The sequence below is a fragment of the Odontesthes bonariensis genome, chromosome 12 (genome assembly GCF_027942865.1).
Source record: "Odontesthes bonariensis isolate fOdoBon6 chromosome 12, fOdoBon6.hap1, whole genome shotgun sequence".
Taxonomy (NCBI): domain Eukaryota; kingdom Metazoa; phylum Chordata; class Actinopteri; order Atheriniformes; family Atherinopsidae; genus Odontesthes; species Odontesthes bonariensis.
The window spans coordinates 22005008-22023835 of NC_134517.1; the positions used below are offsets into that span (position 1 = coordinate 22005008).

Sequence of the window (18828 nt, forward strand, 5' to 3'; positions counted from 1 at the left end):
GATTTCCCTCTAATCGACTGAAAAGATGTTCTCAAATGTCCAGCAATGAGGCATAAATCTTGTCAAATAATACTTAAGGAATTATGAGAAATCAGACAGTAACACAGGAATGATTTGGGCATCCTTCCTGCAAAGACATAGGGGTAGTTTCAGCAGTTAGAGTGACATTTATGATGAAAACATACCAGGCAGCCAGTTAGGTTGTCCCCATAGAGGTGGTGCTGCAGAAGGCAGGAGAGGCGAAGGAAGGGCAGGCAGAACTGCTGGAGGCTGAACTCAATAGACTGTGGGGACCACACACTGGAGCTCAGCTGAAGAGGAAACAGCAGCATCACCTGATCAATAACCAACTAGCAGCCCGCTGATAATACAATGATGTATATCTCCCCTGGAGATTAGCAGATTTATTCGACTGAGTAGAAGAGAAATAATGGCCGATTTATAGTTAAGGAGAAAATGAAAAAGAGCCATGCTGAAGGCAGGCTGGGAAGAGAGGGCATGTGATTGTCATCGAGGTTAAACTAAACAGTCGTCTTAGTGTCTCACCATTGTTGGTTCTTCCGCATTCACCTTGTAAACACTCTTATCCTTCGAGAGCTCACTGATTACGTGACTGAGCAGAGCTTCGAAAGACTTTTCGGAATTCGCAGCATTCTGTGGCAGAAAAATCAAAGTTCACAACTTTAAAATGTTATCACGCGAACACAGGAAAGAAAAAGATTTTCAATTGAGTGCAGCATGTAATCGCCTCATGATTTACAGACAAAAAATAAACAGAGACAGAAGATCATTAATCCATTAACTTTTAGCGGGCTCCTTCCCTGCTCTTACAGGGCCTCCTCTCCCTCTCTACTGATAAAGAGAAGAAGGGGTAATGCTATTACACCTGCAAGTAGGTGTTACATAAACTGCAGCCGATTGGAGGTTATTCCATATTTGGCTACATCAATAGGATCACAACAAGGCTCCAGATTATCTTCAATGAAGCCTGCTTCACAGAAAAAGCTCCCCGAATTTTCCTCAGCATCTAATATAGTTGCACCTTTTGATGTCTCTTTACCCAGTTTACCCAGGTGGGGACAGTGTCTCCTTGTGCTAGAGCCAGAATAATTGGATCAGCTTTAAAATCTACCAACAGCTGTAAGTGATAATGTGGTTTACAAAAGACTCACCTTTTTAATAAGACTAACCTAAACTCAAATAATTCCCTTTTTTTTGGAGTGAAAAAACTTCCAAAAAACTACGTAGGTTTCCATCACCTGGATTTATTAGCCGAACCTTACTGGCGAGCTAATCCAGAACTTAACAAACTGTCCTTCCTGCAAGACACAAACTGACACGAATCTAACATCAAACTGACAAATGCAGGGAAACATCGGCTTAATTGTAGTGGGAGTTGGAAATTACTCTCCAAGTCTCAGAGACTCTATTGGGATGAAAATGGTATTTTCTCAAGAGATAAATCTGTGTTTTTGTGATAGCACTGGAGAGGAGAACTAAAGCATCGGCCCACAGTCTCGTAGAGGCCCTCTGCTGGTTGACTGAAGGCCACGATGGCTAATGAGTCATGACATTACGCCTGTATTTTATCACTCATGTCCTATATTAAAATATTTATGCGTTTCCTTTTATTCGTTCTGATTTTCCCTTAATGTGTCACCCATTCGAGAGATTTCACACTGCAGTTCTTGCTGACAACACGTGATTACGTACGCCCTTCATAAATTAATTAAACGACAAACAACAAAATGCCTGATAACCAAGTAGAAAAATAACAAACACAAAATTAATATACTATTAGAAATGCACAAATAATGGTACCTTGACACTTTCTATCCATTATGAAATTCTCTAAAATATGACAAGTAATATTACAAGTCAGAGAGTCAAGAGTCTAGAGTAAACAAACAGCTCTCCCCTCTATAACATGTGCTGCACTAGAGATTATGATAATGTGTGAAGTAGGAAGTCAACAATTGTTACGTTTCTATATTACCTGATAAGCAAAAATGAGATTATTGAACGTGTGTTCTGACAGAAACTCCACTGATTTGGCTGGTATTTTACACAGAGTAACAACCGAAGGCATTTATCAAGCTGAAGGGGGAAGAATATAAAACAGCAGCCTTATCTCATCCACTGACTGTTGTCATAGATTTATAGGGGAGGAATTTCAAGTCTACAGCCTTCCATCCTCTAGGCTCTGATCTTTTTTTAGACTGCATCCTTTTCAGGTTAATTACAATAGCATTCCACCAACTATAGATGCTTTCCTTAAATTGAATCTAAAATTCATACAAAAGGGCCACTTGTGAACTCTAATGTACACTGAGGAGCAGTTGAAAGATACTAATTCACACTTCCATTTCAGATAGAAACCCTTTAAACAGGAGGGTTTCAGCTGTTTGTCTTTTGGCGGTCGAGCCAGCGACGCACTAATACAATCTTAGCAGACTTGAGACAGATAGCCAATTAATGCAACACTCTCAAACAAAAACACATTTCAAGATAATGAAGATTGATGCTGTCAGCTGAGGAAGTCACTTAAATGAAACTGGGTTTAATATAACTCAACAGAGACAAACAGTGCTTTGCTGTGGTGTGAGCTGGTTCTCAGAGAACAATCAGAGGAACTAATAGGTTTACAAGCAGGAAATGAAATTGTGGATTTTAACAATCTTTTGAAAATGTTTAGAATTGGAGAGATATTACATCACTATTATGGCTACAACCATCAAGTGGTCCCATTTCCTGGTGGACATAATTAAAGTCTAGGGATGAAAAGCAAGAGGCGGAAGGGAACACTGCTGCAGATAAAAATGAGCCCAAGCACGTGATTGAGTTAAGTCAGATCTCAGGATGATGTTGTGCAATTTCACTTTTACCTTTTTAAGTGCTCCAGACGTGACCCAGGCCTGCCGCTCCTCTGAGCTGAACTTGGTTGACAGTGCAGACAGAGCCTGAACGAACTGCAGGCTGTACAGCATCTTGACCACGCAGCTAAAGTGCTCTACACAGGGACAGAAGGGGATGAGTATAAGCTATTACAAATTCATAAAGATCCCTGGCATTAAATGCTAGCTGAAGGATGGCGACTATTCACCGAGGCATTGCAACCGGTTCCTCAGTTGAAGAGTGTGAACAATAATTAGCAGAGTGTTACAGCTAGAAAATTTACAACAAAAGGTGTAATTTGTTTTCTTTTGGAGCACAAGTGCTGCTGACAGCTTTAATTCCGGTCACTTTGACAACATGTCACCTATACACAGTTAGAGGGAAGACTTAAAAAAACCACTCCACTCTCACTGTGAACAGCACATGTAAAAGACCTTTTGGGAATAGATGGTGCCAAAATGCTTTCTGCTGGTGAAGCAGAGGTTTACAGTTTATGTCCTAGTTTATTACGCATATTGATTAATGTCCCACATATAAAATAAATTAATACCCCTCTTCTTCCTATAAAACAAATGAATAAATAAATAAATCCGCATTTTACTAGATCCTAATTGTCAACCGGCCAACAATCCATCCTCGTGAAATGATCTTCCAGTCAAGTCCAGAGGCGGCCTCGCGCATTCTCATGCGGAATGAACTAAGCTGATGAACATGCAGCAAGCCATCGATGGAAGGGCACACGAAAGAAGTGCAGCCCTCCCATCATCAGGGTTGTGTGTTCCTGATCCTCACAGCCAAAACAGCAACAGGAGCACAGATAAGAGATGTGAAATGCTTCTTCCCAGCACTCAGCCTGGATTACGACAGATAATGGGGCTGCACTTATCAAGCAGCCGCCGAGGAGGTCCCTACTCTCTTGTGGGGTCAAGATGCTTTGGGAGTGACTGTACCTTTACGCAGAGGCTGTGGCATAGTTAGCACAAAGATAATAAGGAGGGAAGGGACATCTCGAAACAGCATGGGGACCTCCGGTCTCTCTTCATCAAAGCCCCTGCAAAAAGACACAAAAGAGCTTTTCATCATTCAGAACGTCCTGCATGTACTTCAAACGAGGTCAAAAAGCTAGCAAACAAAAATGAAATTGTTTACAAGCTAAAATGATTACGGTCATGCGAATAAAGGGTTTTCATGACCTTATGAATACAGTCTGTTTTTTTGTATCATATTTCATATTAACCCTCCCCCTGAGAACATAAATGGTAATCAATAGATCAATAAATACTTGTTTCCTTTCAAATTTACAGATTTTTTTTCAACAGCTGGCTGTGTTTTATTTTCAATTCTTTCTCTAAATCGCTGCTGCTCGATGTCACTCTTGCTGCTGAGCCAGGAAGGAGGGGCCTATTTTGAATGCTGTGTTTGCAAATAACAAAAAAAATTATAGCTTGGAACATCTTTAATAGTGGTTCGCTACTACCACTATCATCCCGCTTAGTGCATGTATTCATGTCTTCAGAAAAAAAATATCGAAAATCAGTTTAATAATTCAGCCGCAAGCCTTCGGAGAGTCTTCTTACATCAGCATAAACAAAAAAAAAAAAAAAAAAAAAAAAAAAATCTATATTTTCACCGCCTGGTGATGTGAGTGGGACACAATATTAGGGGGAAAAAAAGATAAAAGATAAACATATTCACAGATCAGACCAGAGAGGAAGATGAATGAAAAAGTGTTACATAAAGCACAGAAAGGAGCTTAAAAATAAATGTCTGAGAGCAAAGGGTTTGCAGTGTCTGCGATTTTGAATTTACAAATAAATAAAGAGCTTAAGCAGACACACTCCTTCTATCCTCCAACATCTTTAATGCATCCCTGGTAACACATTCGTATTGTGCGCCTTCTCTATTTACATGTCTTTTGTTGCTGCCTGTCTGTTGATGTCCTTGTCTCCATTCTACCCTTGAAAGGCTTCGGGGCTTTTGAACAACAGGAACTGCACTTAAAGAATAATACCTTCCATTACCCATCCACTCACCACTTAATTCTTCCGTGCACTGGAAAGAAACCTTAAAGGACAGAGCTTTCAATCCCACATACTATCTATAGTTGCAAAAAATGTACAATTTTATTTCATTTTCTTGGAGGAGGGGGTTCTCTCATTGAAAAATACAAGGTGAGACAATGTTTTTTCATTAATGTAGAAGCATCTCTCGCTGTCCTATTTAACAAGTCTAGATGAGGTCGACTGCCTAAGGGTGTCAATGACAGTGCTCCCTCCTGAACTCAAACAATGTATTTTTAAAAAGGCAAATTGGCCCAATGAGAATATTGTGTGCCTGCAAGCACTTCAATAGAAACAAGCTTGTGTAAAAGCTGTCTAATGCAACACTAACAGGGAGGAGAGGCTGATTACGCTCATCCTGCTTTCTTTAGATGCTGATGGTACCATTTTTACTGTGTTATTTTAGAGAATCAAAGCTGAAATCCAAAACTATCAGTGTATAAATAGCATTCTTAGTTTACAGTTGTTGTTTTTTTTTTAAAGGGGGGAAAAAAAGCCAGTGTCAGTGTGTAAGCAGCTTGTTTGTATTTTGTAATACAGGTTTCTGTTGAAGCCAAGAGGACAGCTGGCAACTGAGACACCGTGCTGGTGTTGGTGTGGTACCCTTATTCTCAGTACAGTGAATTTGACAGGGTCGTTTCGCTCTCTGTGGAGTGCCCAGTAATTTGCCAGATGCAGCAATTATTGGTATCTATGGAAACCGCGCATGGTCCCTTTTTCCGTTTTTAGCTCCTCTTTGTGTGGAGGGAAGGCTGTTCGTGGCAGGAGGAAATGGTGGCGTTTTGAGACAGGACAAAGTGGCACTCTGACTGTTAATGCTAATGCGAGGGTAAAATAGCGTGAGAGTGGAAAGTGTGAGCGATGTATGGATTTACTGTTGGTGAAGGTACTTATGAGAGAAAGTGACTCACTCTGCCTCTTTGTTTTGTGCAGCCTGAGTCAACTTCGTCCACGGGTTGTAGGCTGAATCGATGCTATAAAGACGCATGTGCATTGCCAGCACATGGAACAGTTGATCTGAAACAGATAAAAACAAGACATCTTTTAGTTACACCCCAAAAGGCTGCAAGGGAGCAAAACCGGAGGTAAATTCAACATCTTTTGTCACAGAAACAATAATGTAGATGAAATGATAAAAGCACTTAAAGTGACTACAGGCTAATGCCTGGATAAAACCAGGCCAAGCCAGATGGATTCATGGTCGAGCCCGACAGCCTCAAGCAACTCCTTGGTAAGGCTACACCTGTTCGTTATGGAACTAATGGAACATGACGCAGACCCCCGGTGCACACACACAAGCTCACAGTAACGCACTAGCTTCGATGAGCAGGACACCTCAAAACCTTAGTTGTTTTTGTCTGGAGATCACCTGCAAAATTCATGGCACAAAAGACCGGAAGACGGCCTCTTTTTAGATGAAAAGGAACGTATTTCAAGAAATATTCTCGTCTTTCCTCTTAGTCCTGATATAAGCTAACCCACTTATCCAAATAATTCACTAACTAAATTCACTTATTTAGTTAGTGATTAAAACACCCATGGGAGCACCCATCTAAAGCACCCGTACAGGGTGCTTTAGATGAATAGCAAATATGAACCATATTTTAAATCAGTGTCTCAAAAATCACCAATTTAATCAAGTTTTCTTGTTATGTAAATCCAGCAGCTTTCTGTTCAACTTTCCTAATCAACCACATTAATCCCATTTGAAATTGCTTTGTGGTAAATTGTGATGGTGTAATGCAGCAAAGTGCTTCAAATAATGGGAATGAATCATATTTGGAGCAACACTGCCCTCCAGAGGCAAAAACACAGCAAAGAGAAAGGAAAGTGTCCGTCAGTCTCTGGTTGCATCCAATTTGTCTTCACTACAGCTCGTTTCCCCTCTCTACCATCACTCCAACAAGCAAACTGGGAGAGACAACGAAAGCAGGGAAGAAAAGTGTTTGAGACATAAAGGAAAGGTGAATCAAACCATGCCTATCATTTCAAATGTTACCGCTGAACAGTTCAAAAAGGTACACATACTACGGTATACATAAATATCTATTCCAGGTTTCATGATCAATATCTATTTACAATCGTTTGTCAAGAGGAGTCAAGTTGAAGTAAAACAAGCCGTTTTCTTGTGATAAAAACAAATGAAGACTAATAAGGTGACAAGAGTCAATATTTTCCAAACAGGTTACCATCAGTCTGCAGATAAAGCTGCTATACCAGTAAATCAGCAACAGTAAAGTGTGTTGTCCTGCTTTCAAATAGAGACGAAGAACTTATGTTGTGACCAGCAAACAGGAAATATATATATATATTTTTTTATAACTTTCATAGCACAAGTTCATATACTGGTCTTAATGTAAAAATTCTTCACCCACGTGAGCCACTAAAGGTGGATGAAACAATGGAAATACAGCTGCCATTCATACATACTGCGAGTCTGCACATCTGAGGTCAACATGATTTGCCTTTGCACTCCCTGCACAGTTCCAGCCACATAGTCCCCAAGGTTAATTCTAATATTTTCAGTAAAAGGACCAAAGCTGTTCGAAGGTTAGACTAAATCATTTTGATTTGGCTTATTCCAAAGCAACTGAAGACGGCTTGTTTCCGTAGTCAACTGTAACCTCATCAGTTGAACACAAGAAGTGCCCTTCGGGAAACAGGCTTAGGAGCCCCAGGGGCTCATACAGTGGGCCTTTTCTTTTAAATCCATTTCCCTAAGAAGAATGAACACTAATGTACTGCAACTGAGTACATTTGGTGTCGGCATGGCTAGGCGGTTAATGTAGCTCATAAATGGCCAACCTCCAGTGTGAAATCTCTTTTCAGTTACTAAAGGATGACAGGCCATTTAACTGCGGCAGCCACAACTTTGACGGTACGATCAAATAAACTGAAAATTGGGCGTCGTCTGCACAGCAAACTGAAACCTGATTATATTTAATCCATCTCTTTATCAATTATTCTAATATACATTTTTTAGGCGTTAGCGACTATTATTAATGTTTAGCTTTTCATTTTTGAGGTTCGCAGGTTCTGACTCACAAACAATAATTTAACAAACAGTGTTAAGCGACATCTTAAAAAGCAGGTTTCAATGACCCTGCATCACATAAAGCATATCTGTAAAAAAGTACAACACTGCAGGTCACTGAAACCCACGTACTCTTTGTTCTTAGTATAAAGGAGACAAAATTAGTGTTACTGAGGAAAGGGAATATGTCACTTGTTCTCTAAACGTCCTTCTGTTGGAATCTTACCATCAAGCCAGAGGTGTCCGTTTTGGCATTAATAAATCAATGTAAAAGAAATAAAGTATGAGGAGAGAAAGAGGCAATTACTCACTCAGACATGAACGCTTGGCAGCTGCACTTGCTCCTCCAGAGCACAAGTTTCCTCCACGATGCACAAGTTCCAACTCCAAGTTGGTCCTGAGGTGACAAAGGCGTTAGCATGAGCAAAAGATGCAAATATTAGGCAGTTCAGCTTCTGCATATTATAAACCGCAACACGACCCTTCAGATATGACAAACCTACTATAACTTTATACACGTGCAGTACTGTAATAAGCAATAGAGCTTATCATCAGTATGCTTTTTTCTTATTCTATGTGCTCTCATTCACTCTACTTAACACAATTCAATTCCAATAAAGTTTCTCCTATCAGACAACACAAAGAGTCTGAATCAGTGACTGACCAAGCAGCCTACACATTAAATACAAAGTTGAAAAATGACAATAAAAAGTGGTGTCTGAGCTTTGATTTCGGCTAAAAATCACATTTAAAATGATCACCAAGACAAATTAACTTTGGATGCGCTACTCGCTGCTGCCAGTCAGTTGAATGTGCTGCTGCATTTTAGTGGGGCAGATGTAGAGATAAAGAGGAAAAATCAAGTATTTTCAGTGACTGTTTTTTGGCAAACCTCTGCAATAGAGAGTCGAAGCAGTTTGTCTGGGAAGTTTGACACTGGTTGGCTTTTTGGGTGAGTTTTTAGTGAGTCCCAAGAAAATTTGAGAAAACAACTAATTATTCATGTTTCATCCACATGTATCACAGATTTTCCTTTGACAAAAAAAAAAAAGGCGAAAAAAAAGAACCAACTTTGGTGCAGTATTCCTCACTGCAAGACTGCAGAGAATGTGAACGTGTTTGATGGAGGGTGTGGGTTTTAGTATAACTGCCTGTATTATCATATTCAGCTTTCGGTTATGCACCCTGCCCTTTTCAACTATTTGATTCGGAAAAAAGATACAGCCCAGTCGAACCATTTGCTATTAATGCGCCTGTTTTGCAGCACCAGCTCTGTGTCAAATAAATTAGTTGTCTAGGGGTAAATTTGCCCAAGCTGAAGCATTAGCATTTAAACTCTTCCGACTACAGTTCATTCAAAATCTCGAATGCGTTTCCCATAAAAATCATAACATACTTCACTTCCAAATATCAATTCTGCTACTCAAAAACAGAGATAAAATAAACTCAAACCTTTACCAATGTACATAGATGGTGAAAACAGATAAGGATTGCTAGAACAAGACTGATCTGTGGCCGCATCATCCTACCGCTGGCCATTTCTTCCTATGGGCCTTAGAGGAGGGGGCAAATCTTTGGGTTTCCTTGGAGAAAAAGCAATTTCACATAGATAATGCAGCTACGGTGAAGCTCCATCTGGCTTTTGCTGATAAGAGCACCTCTGTGACAGAGGAATTTTCCACTCCTCAGGCAATTTGCGCTGTTCAATGAACTTCAGAAAGCCAATGGGCACGCAGACACTCTTAAGGCATCGTTCTTAGTCCTTAGTCTAAGCAAAGACAAGCTAAGATAACTACAGTTTTGGGTGGGCAAAAGGCCTGGACGGTAATAAAACACGTAGGGCAGAGCTTTCGGGAATCAGAGTGGTGTGGAGCCAGTGAGGTGATAGGTGGTGGTGGTGAGAGTAATTTATTTTGCCTGCCAATCTGTTAAGAAGACGTATAACTGAGAAAAGGACTGTGCAATTCCTCCAATCGGGTCCATTAGATTTTGTTTTTGTGGTTTAAGGGTCACATTCAATAATGATTTCTGGGCTGAATAAAACTGAGGTGTCTCAGACCAATACTGAACTCAAAGACAGCCAAAGATTTTGTCCGAGGAGAATTCATCTTTACTCAGTCAGACTTGGGTGGTAGTGACAGACCAAGATTAACTACCAGTCAAAAATAACAAAGCTGTTTTAATACAGCCGAGTTTTTGGGAGGCTTCAAGGACCAACACAGCAGTGTAACAGCATGTTTGATGTACATATATTTTTATTTTATTTTATTCTTATTCTATTTTTATTTTTACTGTCTGTACGCTGCTACTGCAAAACAATTTCCCAGCTGGGATGAATAAAGTAGTTCTATTCTATTATATTCTATTATATGTTTGAAGTAAATAAATCAAACACAAATACACATTATAGTGAGCAAATAATATGTACATTAAAGAAAAGTACTATGTATAAACACTGAAGGTGCTTTTCGAAGACTAGGAAGGGTCCTTAACAGCTGTGGTTTCCAGGATGCTACGTCATGAAACCTTACAGAATGAATGTTCCAATACAAAAGGTTCTTCAAAAAGGATTTGGGAAAAACTTGCAGAGCCACTAGAAAAATACCAGTTAAGTCGACATGCGGCTCAACATCTATTATCTGCATTACAGACAAATGCTTTTTTAATAAATGAAACACTGAGCATACAAGCTAAACTGTGACTAATATTCAGGAATATTTTCTTTGGAATCTAAGCTTAAAAGAGAGAGACAGGAAAAAACTGTTCTACTCAATGTTCTTTTTTTCTCTCCAAGCACTTCATCAGTGTGACATTTCACCTTTGCAAAGAAAACTGAAATGTAGTGGTTTAAAAAATAATGACTTTTTGAAGAGTTGTTCAATTGTTTCCCAGCCACGCAGAATCTGCACTGCTGATTCCCCCTGATTATGAAGGCGGAGGGCTGTCAGATTTTCCAGAGAGGTGATTGGCACTCTTTAAACACACACAATCCTTTGTGCACATTTGAGATGCTGCAGCCAGAAGATGTTTTGATGTCAGCACTATATGTCCTTTATTGCAACTAAATTTGACTTCTGACCAGTGGGATGCTGACCAGTTCACTTACAGAAACCCTTGTAAGAGCTGTTTCTCAGAGTTTAGTCCCATCCAATTAACCCCCATTGTGAACCTATCCTTACCTTGCCACTGAATACATGAAGAGGAAATCATTGTCAGGGGATCCAGGGTTCTTGCCATAGTCCATGTACTTTTTCTGGGTAGTGTTCTTGATGTCTTTGATTACCAGCTCCATCTCTTTACTCAAGTTAGACTCCGTCTTAGAGAAGATGAACATAATGAAGTCAAAAATACATTTCTTTCTAGGATAAACTGTGTTAGGCTAGCATAAGGATAAGATAACATTTGTTATGGTAAGATTAAAAAAATTCAGTAACGTACGATCAAAAAAAATAAAAATAAAAATAAAAATCTGCAAAAACTATGCAAAGACACAACTTATAAAAAGAGATTAACTTAAAAAAAAACTGCATCTGTCGCACAATCAGAAATCATACGCTCCAAGGAAGGAAAGTGTTTGATGAAATCGGATCAACACTCCCTACAATTTAGAAAAGATGATTGATTCCAACAGCTTTAATCACAGTGCACATTTTCACTGATGAGTTATCAACGTGTTTAGAGTAAACATATTGAACCTAACATAACAGATATTCATAATGATACATCTCTGGCTTTCTGTGTAAAAACTTACTGGAAAAAGGCCAAGTTTCTCCTGGAGATCTTCCACCTCTTTCACAAGAACGCATATCTTCTTGTTTGTGGGTGAGTGCCATGCACCAGCATCTGTGCCACGACCAGGGCGACAGGGAAGTACACTATTGGCAAACTGCCGACACAGTGGACATGTAAATTCACCCTTGTCAACAGAAAAACCCTGGAGGACCTGGTCATTCTGGAAAGAAAGAAAGAAGAAAAAAAAAAAAAAAGAGACACAAAAGCAAAATGTTTTCAATCTATTCAATATAAACTCAAAACTACAGAGACGACTGGATGTTTTGAAAGTAATCTTAATGAAAATATACATCACTGATCAATTTCTGAATGTCTGATTCGGTAACAAATCTGACTGATAAAAAACAAGAAGCTGTGGCTCTAATGATCAAATAGATTCAGAATTGAGTCTTTATTAAATGTTCCTAATTTTGTAGTCCAACGTTTAAAAGGAAGGCACTACTCACACTTCAATAGCTACAAAACAAAAAGTCTGGCATATAATGAATTATGTAAATTATCATTAACCCGCTGTCAAAATTGTCACTCGTCTTTTTTAAACCAAGCAATCATTTCAGAAGTTCAGGCTTGTCCTTACCCTCAGGGACTCCATGTATGACTTATGGCAATCTATATGCAAAGTGTGTCCACAGGTCTGGACGTAGACGCCCCCATCCCAGCCTATAGACACAGACTGCAAACAAGAACTCTGCAGAATCAAAAGGAAAAACACAAAAAGAAAAAAAATACGTCACACCCTTAGAGTCGGCAATTATTTTTTGCAGTTTGCTAGCAGTGTTGCAAATTAGCAAATGCACCACAATATACCAGCAGGGCCGAATCCATTAACAGTAAAACTTTATCATAAGCCCTTTTTTACTTAGCTCCTGAAAAAAATGCAAGGAAATAAAATTTCTTTCAGGTTCTGTAATTTAACTACTAATTGCATATAATATAAACATTATGAGTCCGACTTTCAGACTAATGCTTCAGGTAAAAATAGAAACATATCTAACAGTGATAATAAGCTGGCTGTGCTTTCTGTGAGTCACATACATCTTTGAAGAACTGCTGCATGAGCGTGAGCCTGATATCATGAGCCACGCCGCACGTGTCTGCAGGGTATATGTGTTCGTCATCACTTGTCGGTAGATTCTTAGGCTCTTTGCTATTGCAGCGGTGCCCAAGTACTGAAAAATAAATCACAGACGTCAGTGGCAATGATATAAAATTACTGTAATGGACTGCATTCTTTATTCATATCAAAAGGCTTATTCTAGCTGGAACTTCTTGATCATTTTCTAATTCAAACCATTATCATTTTGAAACTTCAAACATGTGGTTTAGTTGTATGACTGACTCTCTCACATGAAAATAGGAAGATTTAACATTTTATAACAGTAGGCTCAATATTTCTGAGCAAGAATTAACACGAATAATAGATAAGCCAATTAAAATTATTGTTCCAAGGTGACAATATGGCTGCGTTTTGCAACCATTTGTTGGAGACCGTGTGACTCAGTGTGATTTTATAGCTAAAAGCTGCAGTTTTGGATTTTTTCATTTGGCCAAAATCTAGTGAAGAGAGAAAATGCATAAATGTGTAGCACTGAATGATAATATTATTGGTGCACCCAACTGAAAAGTTTAGATACTTGTGGAAAAGGTTAGAGCCCTGTGATGTTTCACTAAGTGAAAGGCATTTGAGAATGAAAGGGCAGAATGCGGGCAAGTGCAATACCTGAGGATGCCTGGAGGAGAACCACTAGGCCAGTCGGTCGATCCTCAGTGGAGGGTCCACTCTGGCCACAGATCACGCAGTCGTAGAGAACTTCAGATTCCACCACTTCGGATGATCCTAAATCCATGGCTGCCTCAGCATCGGGAGATTCTGGCAACAGAAGAAGAAAGAAACTGAAAAATTGCAGAAGTTTATGATTCTAGCTTTTTCATACAATAAGAATAAAAGTCAAAGATAACTGGCAATAAAAATGAGTAAAGCCTGACACCCAAGTGTAACTGTAAGGCATTCAAGACTGTGAGAAACATCCCCTGAACAGATTATATCTGAAAGGCTCTCCCTCCAGGTACATCAGAAGCTGAGGTCATACTAGATGACAGCTTTCTGATTAGCAATGAAAATGAATGAATTTCAGCGCTTTTAACTATGTGACTGGACTTTCTTTCTCAGTCATGTGAATTCTACTCCAACGGACATTACTTGGGAACATGGTCAGATAACAACGATAAAATGGGTTATAAAGTTGTGAAAATATGTGGGGTGTACATTTACAGATGCACCTCGACTGCATGCGGTTATTATAAAAGGGCAAATATTACGATGCTCTAAAACTCATGGATCTTGTCTAGGAAAATATTTAACCTCGTCACTGGTTGCCTCAAACTTTCTCCCGGTTTGTATAAATAATACTGACAACACACTCTCTATCAGCCCCTCCATCTGTCTGATCGGAACAGCACTACAAGTTAATTACTTATGTGAAATTAGTTTGAAATGTTACAGACTGTGTTCAATTTGAGCAGTAAGCACTGCATAGAAATGTCAAGCTGTGTTAGAAATTGATTTATTGCTTTTTTGGAGGAACGTGTTCTCAGGAGGGGTCACCGTGTTCCTGGGGAAATAAAAACCGTTTGCTCTACATGTCAGTGATAAAACTTTAGCCCCAGGCCATCCAAACACACAGAGCCACCTACAAGTGTGCAACACACACACAAACACTATAGGTTAAAAAAAACAAAAAAAACAAGTACACCAACAGCGGCATAAATATGGGAACCCTCTTGCAAGCAATAGTCTTGTATCTTTATTTCACATGTAAGCCTGTTGTTAGAGAACGTTGGTTTTGCTAAAAATATGAAACCTGCCTAAAGTCAGTGGAGCTACAGACTCTCAAAGAATTTGATCAACTTAGACTAGATTAACTTTAATCTGTTTAAATCTTTAATCGGTTTATTTGAATCAACTTTTCCTTGGCCTCGACATTTAAAATCTTCCCATTTATTCTGGATATCCACAGTGCACATGGACAACTTTCATAGAGCATAGTATTCAAGACACTATTCACAAGACAGTTTTTCTGACAGACTGGAACATATTGTTGTGAACAAATGAGCAAATTTGCGATCACTATAGCGACAGCGTATGATTTTCACTTTTACAATGGTGATATGAGGCTGAAATCGACAAAATTTCTCATTATCTAAGTAAACACCAAATCATCCAGGTTTTAAGGCAATCAAATAATGCACATGATTTAAATAGGCTCCTCTTCATCCAATTTCGATCTTCAATACGAGTTCTATACATCCAGCTGTGATCTTTAAGTATAGAAGCTAAAGTTACGGCACAGCAGTAAAAGTGCAGACAGAAGTCAGAGCACAGTCCCCCAAACGTCCTACTGACCACTACAGCTATTATTCATTTGCTAACCATGCTGCATCAGGGTAGTCCCTGGGAGTTTAGCCTACTATTAGTACTTTGATCTTATCTACCCTTACAGCCAGCAGGCACCAACATCCCACAGGATCACCCTCCACTCAATTTCTTCTAAAAAGGCCCCTAAAGACTATGTGTACAAACCCGGCCCACTGTCACCTTGCGCCAGTTAAAAGTAATGCAGCAGTGATAGGGTCAATTTCAACCGAGAGCACTTTTCTTCAAGGGCTACAGCAGCGTGATGTCCTTCAAGTAAATAGTGTTAATATGGTACTTTGTAAAGGTCTACTACAGACAGTATACGGTGATGTCAATGCTATCAAAATAATGAGTAGTTTTTACTTACAAATTACCATTATATAAACTCCTGTCAAAGTGGTGGTTGCAGAAGGGCTGTCATTTTTTATACAAAATTTAAACAGAAATACGTAACAGCCCGTACAAAGCTAGAATTTACGTGACACAACAGATGGCATGACAGGTCACATGCAATAATCTGCTTTGTGATCCACCACGAGGAGCTTTAAAAAAAACGGGGAAAAAAACAAACATTCAACTTGACCAATATACACCCTTCTGATCTATTAAGTACAATCTACTCAGTACCGGTACACGGATAAATATTTGAATCAATAACAGTTATTATAAGAGTTTCCAGAAAAAAAATAGCTTACTACTTAACATGAAGGCTTTAGTAAGCCTAATGCTGCATTTTGAATTGCATTTATGCAGAGGTGCACAGATCACAGTTGCACCAATCAAGCTGAACATCAGCCAATCGATCAGCGCAGCTTTACATTTTTGTTACACCAAGTGCCTCTCGGTGGCCGTTTTATTACGCACTCCCACTGCGGCTGCTTTTCAGCACAGCATAATACAGGAACAAGTCGACTTACCAACATCCATGGCCGTTTCCATGAAACTCTTCTGCCTTGATGCAAACTCAGCAAGCAGTTTCTGCTGCCTCTCTCTAGCCCTCTGGCGTCTGAAAAATAAAAGGCGAGTAAGAATCTATTTGATGTGTATGCATAATGCACTTAAAATCACAGTATTAACAAAAGCTCATGAACAGATTAGTTCATGTGATGGGATTACCATATTATGAGCAAGTGAAAGATGTCAAATTATCTTAATTCAGCCAATCAGATTGTACTAAAGACATATCATTTAAAGAGAGAGAAAAAAAAAAAAAGTATGAAAATATGAATCTCTTATGGGCAACAACTCGTCTCATTTAAAGAACATTAATGAGTGACCGACTACTAGACAAATGTGCGTTATAGTATCCTGTTAACAATCATCTCTACGTTGCAGGCAATGTTTCTTTTAACCACGGCAAGAGCAACAAACTTTCCATCTAGAAGATAAAACTGTCACACAAAGAGAGTGTGATTTCAACAAGGTTATGTTGTAAAAGTTGGAAAGGTGGATAATTGATTACCAAATGTGGGTTAAGTCTCTGCAGGCAAAACAGGTTGAGAGCTGACTGTAAATTAAGTCCCAAATAAAAGGACATCAATGCTGACAAGAACGTCATAGCTCAGTAATTTTCACTGATGGCTTCGGGAATGCCAACACCCAGCTTGATGAATGGGCCTCTGAGTTCTCACTGACACTGACCGCATTGCTGTCTGACGGTTGCCTTGGAAACAGGTCTAGTTCATGTGAAAGTGAGAGCCTACCTGTTATTTTGTCTGTGGGGTGAAACTAGCCCCAAAACCAGATCGTTACCAAATGGTAATAGTCCATTTCATCATCATTATTGTTAGGAAACAGGAGGCACCGACTAGTGGGTAAATGTGAGGTTGAAAACCACAACCACAACTTTCACTTTTTTTTTCTTAACAGCAAATAAACCACATGTAATAGAAATATTGTGTAGAATATAGACTATAATACCAGTGACACAGCTGTCTTATCAGCATCTTATCATTAAAACCCCTATATCAATAACTACCACAAAGAGGTATTAAACAATAAACAATATATAAAAAATGACATATCCAACAAAAAAAAAAAAAAAACAACAACTGCGAAGCTGATAATCCAAACATTTCTCAATGGAGAAAAACTACAGACAATTCCATTACCTTTCTTCTTTATCCATTGTTTTCTTGTCAGAGGGACTGTTCTTCTTTGGTGGTACTGGAGGACACACCTTTCCACAAATGTCTTGGATGCTTCGCTTGATTTGGCAGCTGCGTGTAGCTGCCTTGGCAAGGATGCGCTCAATGGCCGTGATGCCATCTCCGTGACCGAGACGGCTCGTGTCCATATCCTCGAGCCAGGATGCTGACAGAGAATTCTGTTTGGAGGACATCTTCTGGTGGAGTTTGATTAGGAGAGACAGCATGCTTTCTCTGATCTCCAGAATCTCGGTCACCAGCTGGGGGGGTGTGCCTGGTGGAACCCAGCGTGTTGAGGAGCTCTTGGGCCTGACAACCTGGGTGGCTTCAGTGTTGCTGCGGTTGATTATCTCCTGGAACTTCCTCCTGCGCTCTGCCACAAGACTGAACACCTGAGCCTCTCGTAGGTTCTAAGAGGACAGTGAACATGGAAATTTATTTACAGATAATAACAAATTTGATTAGCATTTTTATGTGAAGCATAGGAGGTGTGTGTGTGTGTGTGTGTGTGTGTGTGTATATGGGTGATTGAATATTTCATCTCTGGGAGTCTACAAGAACCCACAAAGAAATTTGTTGCATAAATAAACGTAACCACTAACATGGGAAGAAAAAGTTATTTATACTAAACTTGAGACATATCCAGACCCTCATAAATTTAAATATCAAACAAACACCAAAGAAAAACAATATGCAACAGAAAGAAACCCTTGTTACCAACATCCAGTTGGTGAGCATCTCGACACTTTGGTAGATCAGCGTTTCATTACAAACACCCTTTCCTTAAAAAAACATCTCTATTAGTCAGAAGGAATTCGAAGGATGGCAGAGCATCTCATTGCCATATACAAACAGGAGTAATACATACAGAAAATCAAAATCAAATACCAGTCATGACATTTCAGCTGACATTTTAACCTCTGCCAATAGCACTCATGACAACCAAAATACTGGAGTAATTCACATCATCCTGATGTAAAGCACACAAGCCATCTGAAGGATTGCCATGACCTGACCTGACAGAAATAAACCTGAGCTGCACTGTTAAATAAACATACATCATATAGCCCCGCCAAGGCAACATCAATCATACCGACATGCGGTTAAGAAGCGTTTACTATACAACCTGCATTGCACACGTAATTAGTTTCAGCAGTCAACAGGGAGGGCGACTGCTGAATCATAGCATTAAACACACACACTTGAACACACCAAGGCAGACCTCCTTTGAAAAGCATAAGAAGGAACACGTGCAATGGAAATCTTTCATAATAGAGATAAAACAGACAAATGCAGCTGCTAGCATCATTAGAATGCTTTATAGAAATAGGTGCAGAAAGCTACCTCTCTCCAATTTCCTGTAAGACGCCTGGAGTTCTGTGAAATGAGTACAGCAAAATAAATTGATGGCAGAGGAACATAAAGGTACCAGATAAACTGTACAAGATGAGTAATAAACTGTTTGTGAGGGCAGAGGCTTTTTAA

General features: G+C 39.4%; 1 protein-coding gene across 2 annotated transcripts in view; it reads right to left on the reverse strand.

The window, feature by feature from the left end:
* Positions 1 to 18828, reverse strand: part of ubr3 (ubiquitin protein ligase E3 component n-recognin 3) — a 40103-nt gene that overhangs the window by 3917 nt on the left and 17358 nt on the right. Inside the window, exons 23-36 of one of the 2 annotated variants that reach the window (XM_075479694.1) lie at positions 18688 to 18720; positions 17308 to 17753; positions 16114 to 16202; positions 13502 to 13651; positions 12817 to 12950; positions 12359 to 12469; positions 11741 to 11941; positions 11169 to 11305; positions 8301 to 8386; positions 5867 to 5972; positions 3846 to 3946; positions 2886 to 3010; positions 547 to 654; positions 186 to 311 (exon numbers count right to left, since the gene is read on the reverse strand). In XM_075479694.1, the coding sequence (XP_075335809.1) occupies positions 186 to 311; positions 547 to 654; positions 2886 to 3010; positions 3846 to 3946; positions 5867 to 5972; positions 8301 to 8386; positions 11169 to 11305; positions 11741 to 11941; positions 12359 to 12469; positions 12817 to 12950; positions 13502 to 13651; positions 16114 to 16202; positions 17308 to 17753; positions 18688 to 18720 (1953 nt within the window). The remainder of the gene's footprint in view (positions 1 to 185; positions 312 to 546; positions 655 to 2885; positions 3011 to 3845; positions 3947 to 5866; positions 5973 to 8300; positions 8387 to 11168; positions 11306 to 11740; positions 11942 to 12358; positions 12470 to 12816; positions 12951 to 13501; positions 13652 to 16113; positions 16203 to 17307; positions 17754 to 18687; positions 18721 to 18828) is intronic. The other variant, XM_075479692.1, reaches the window with a different exon arrangement.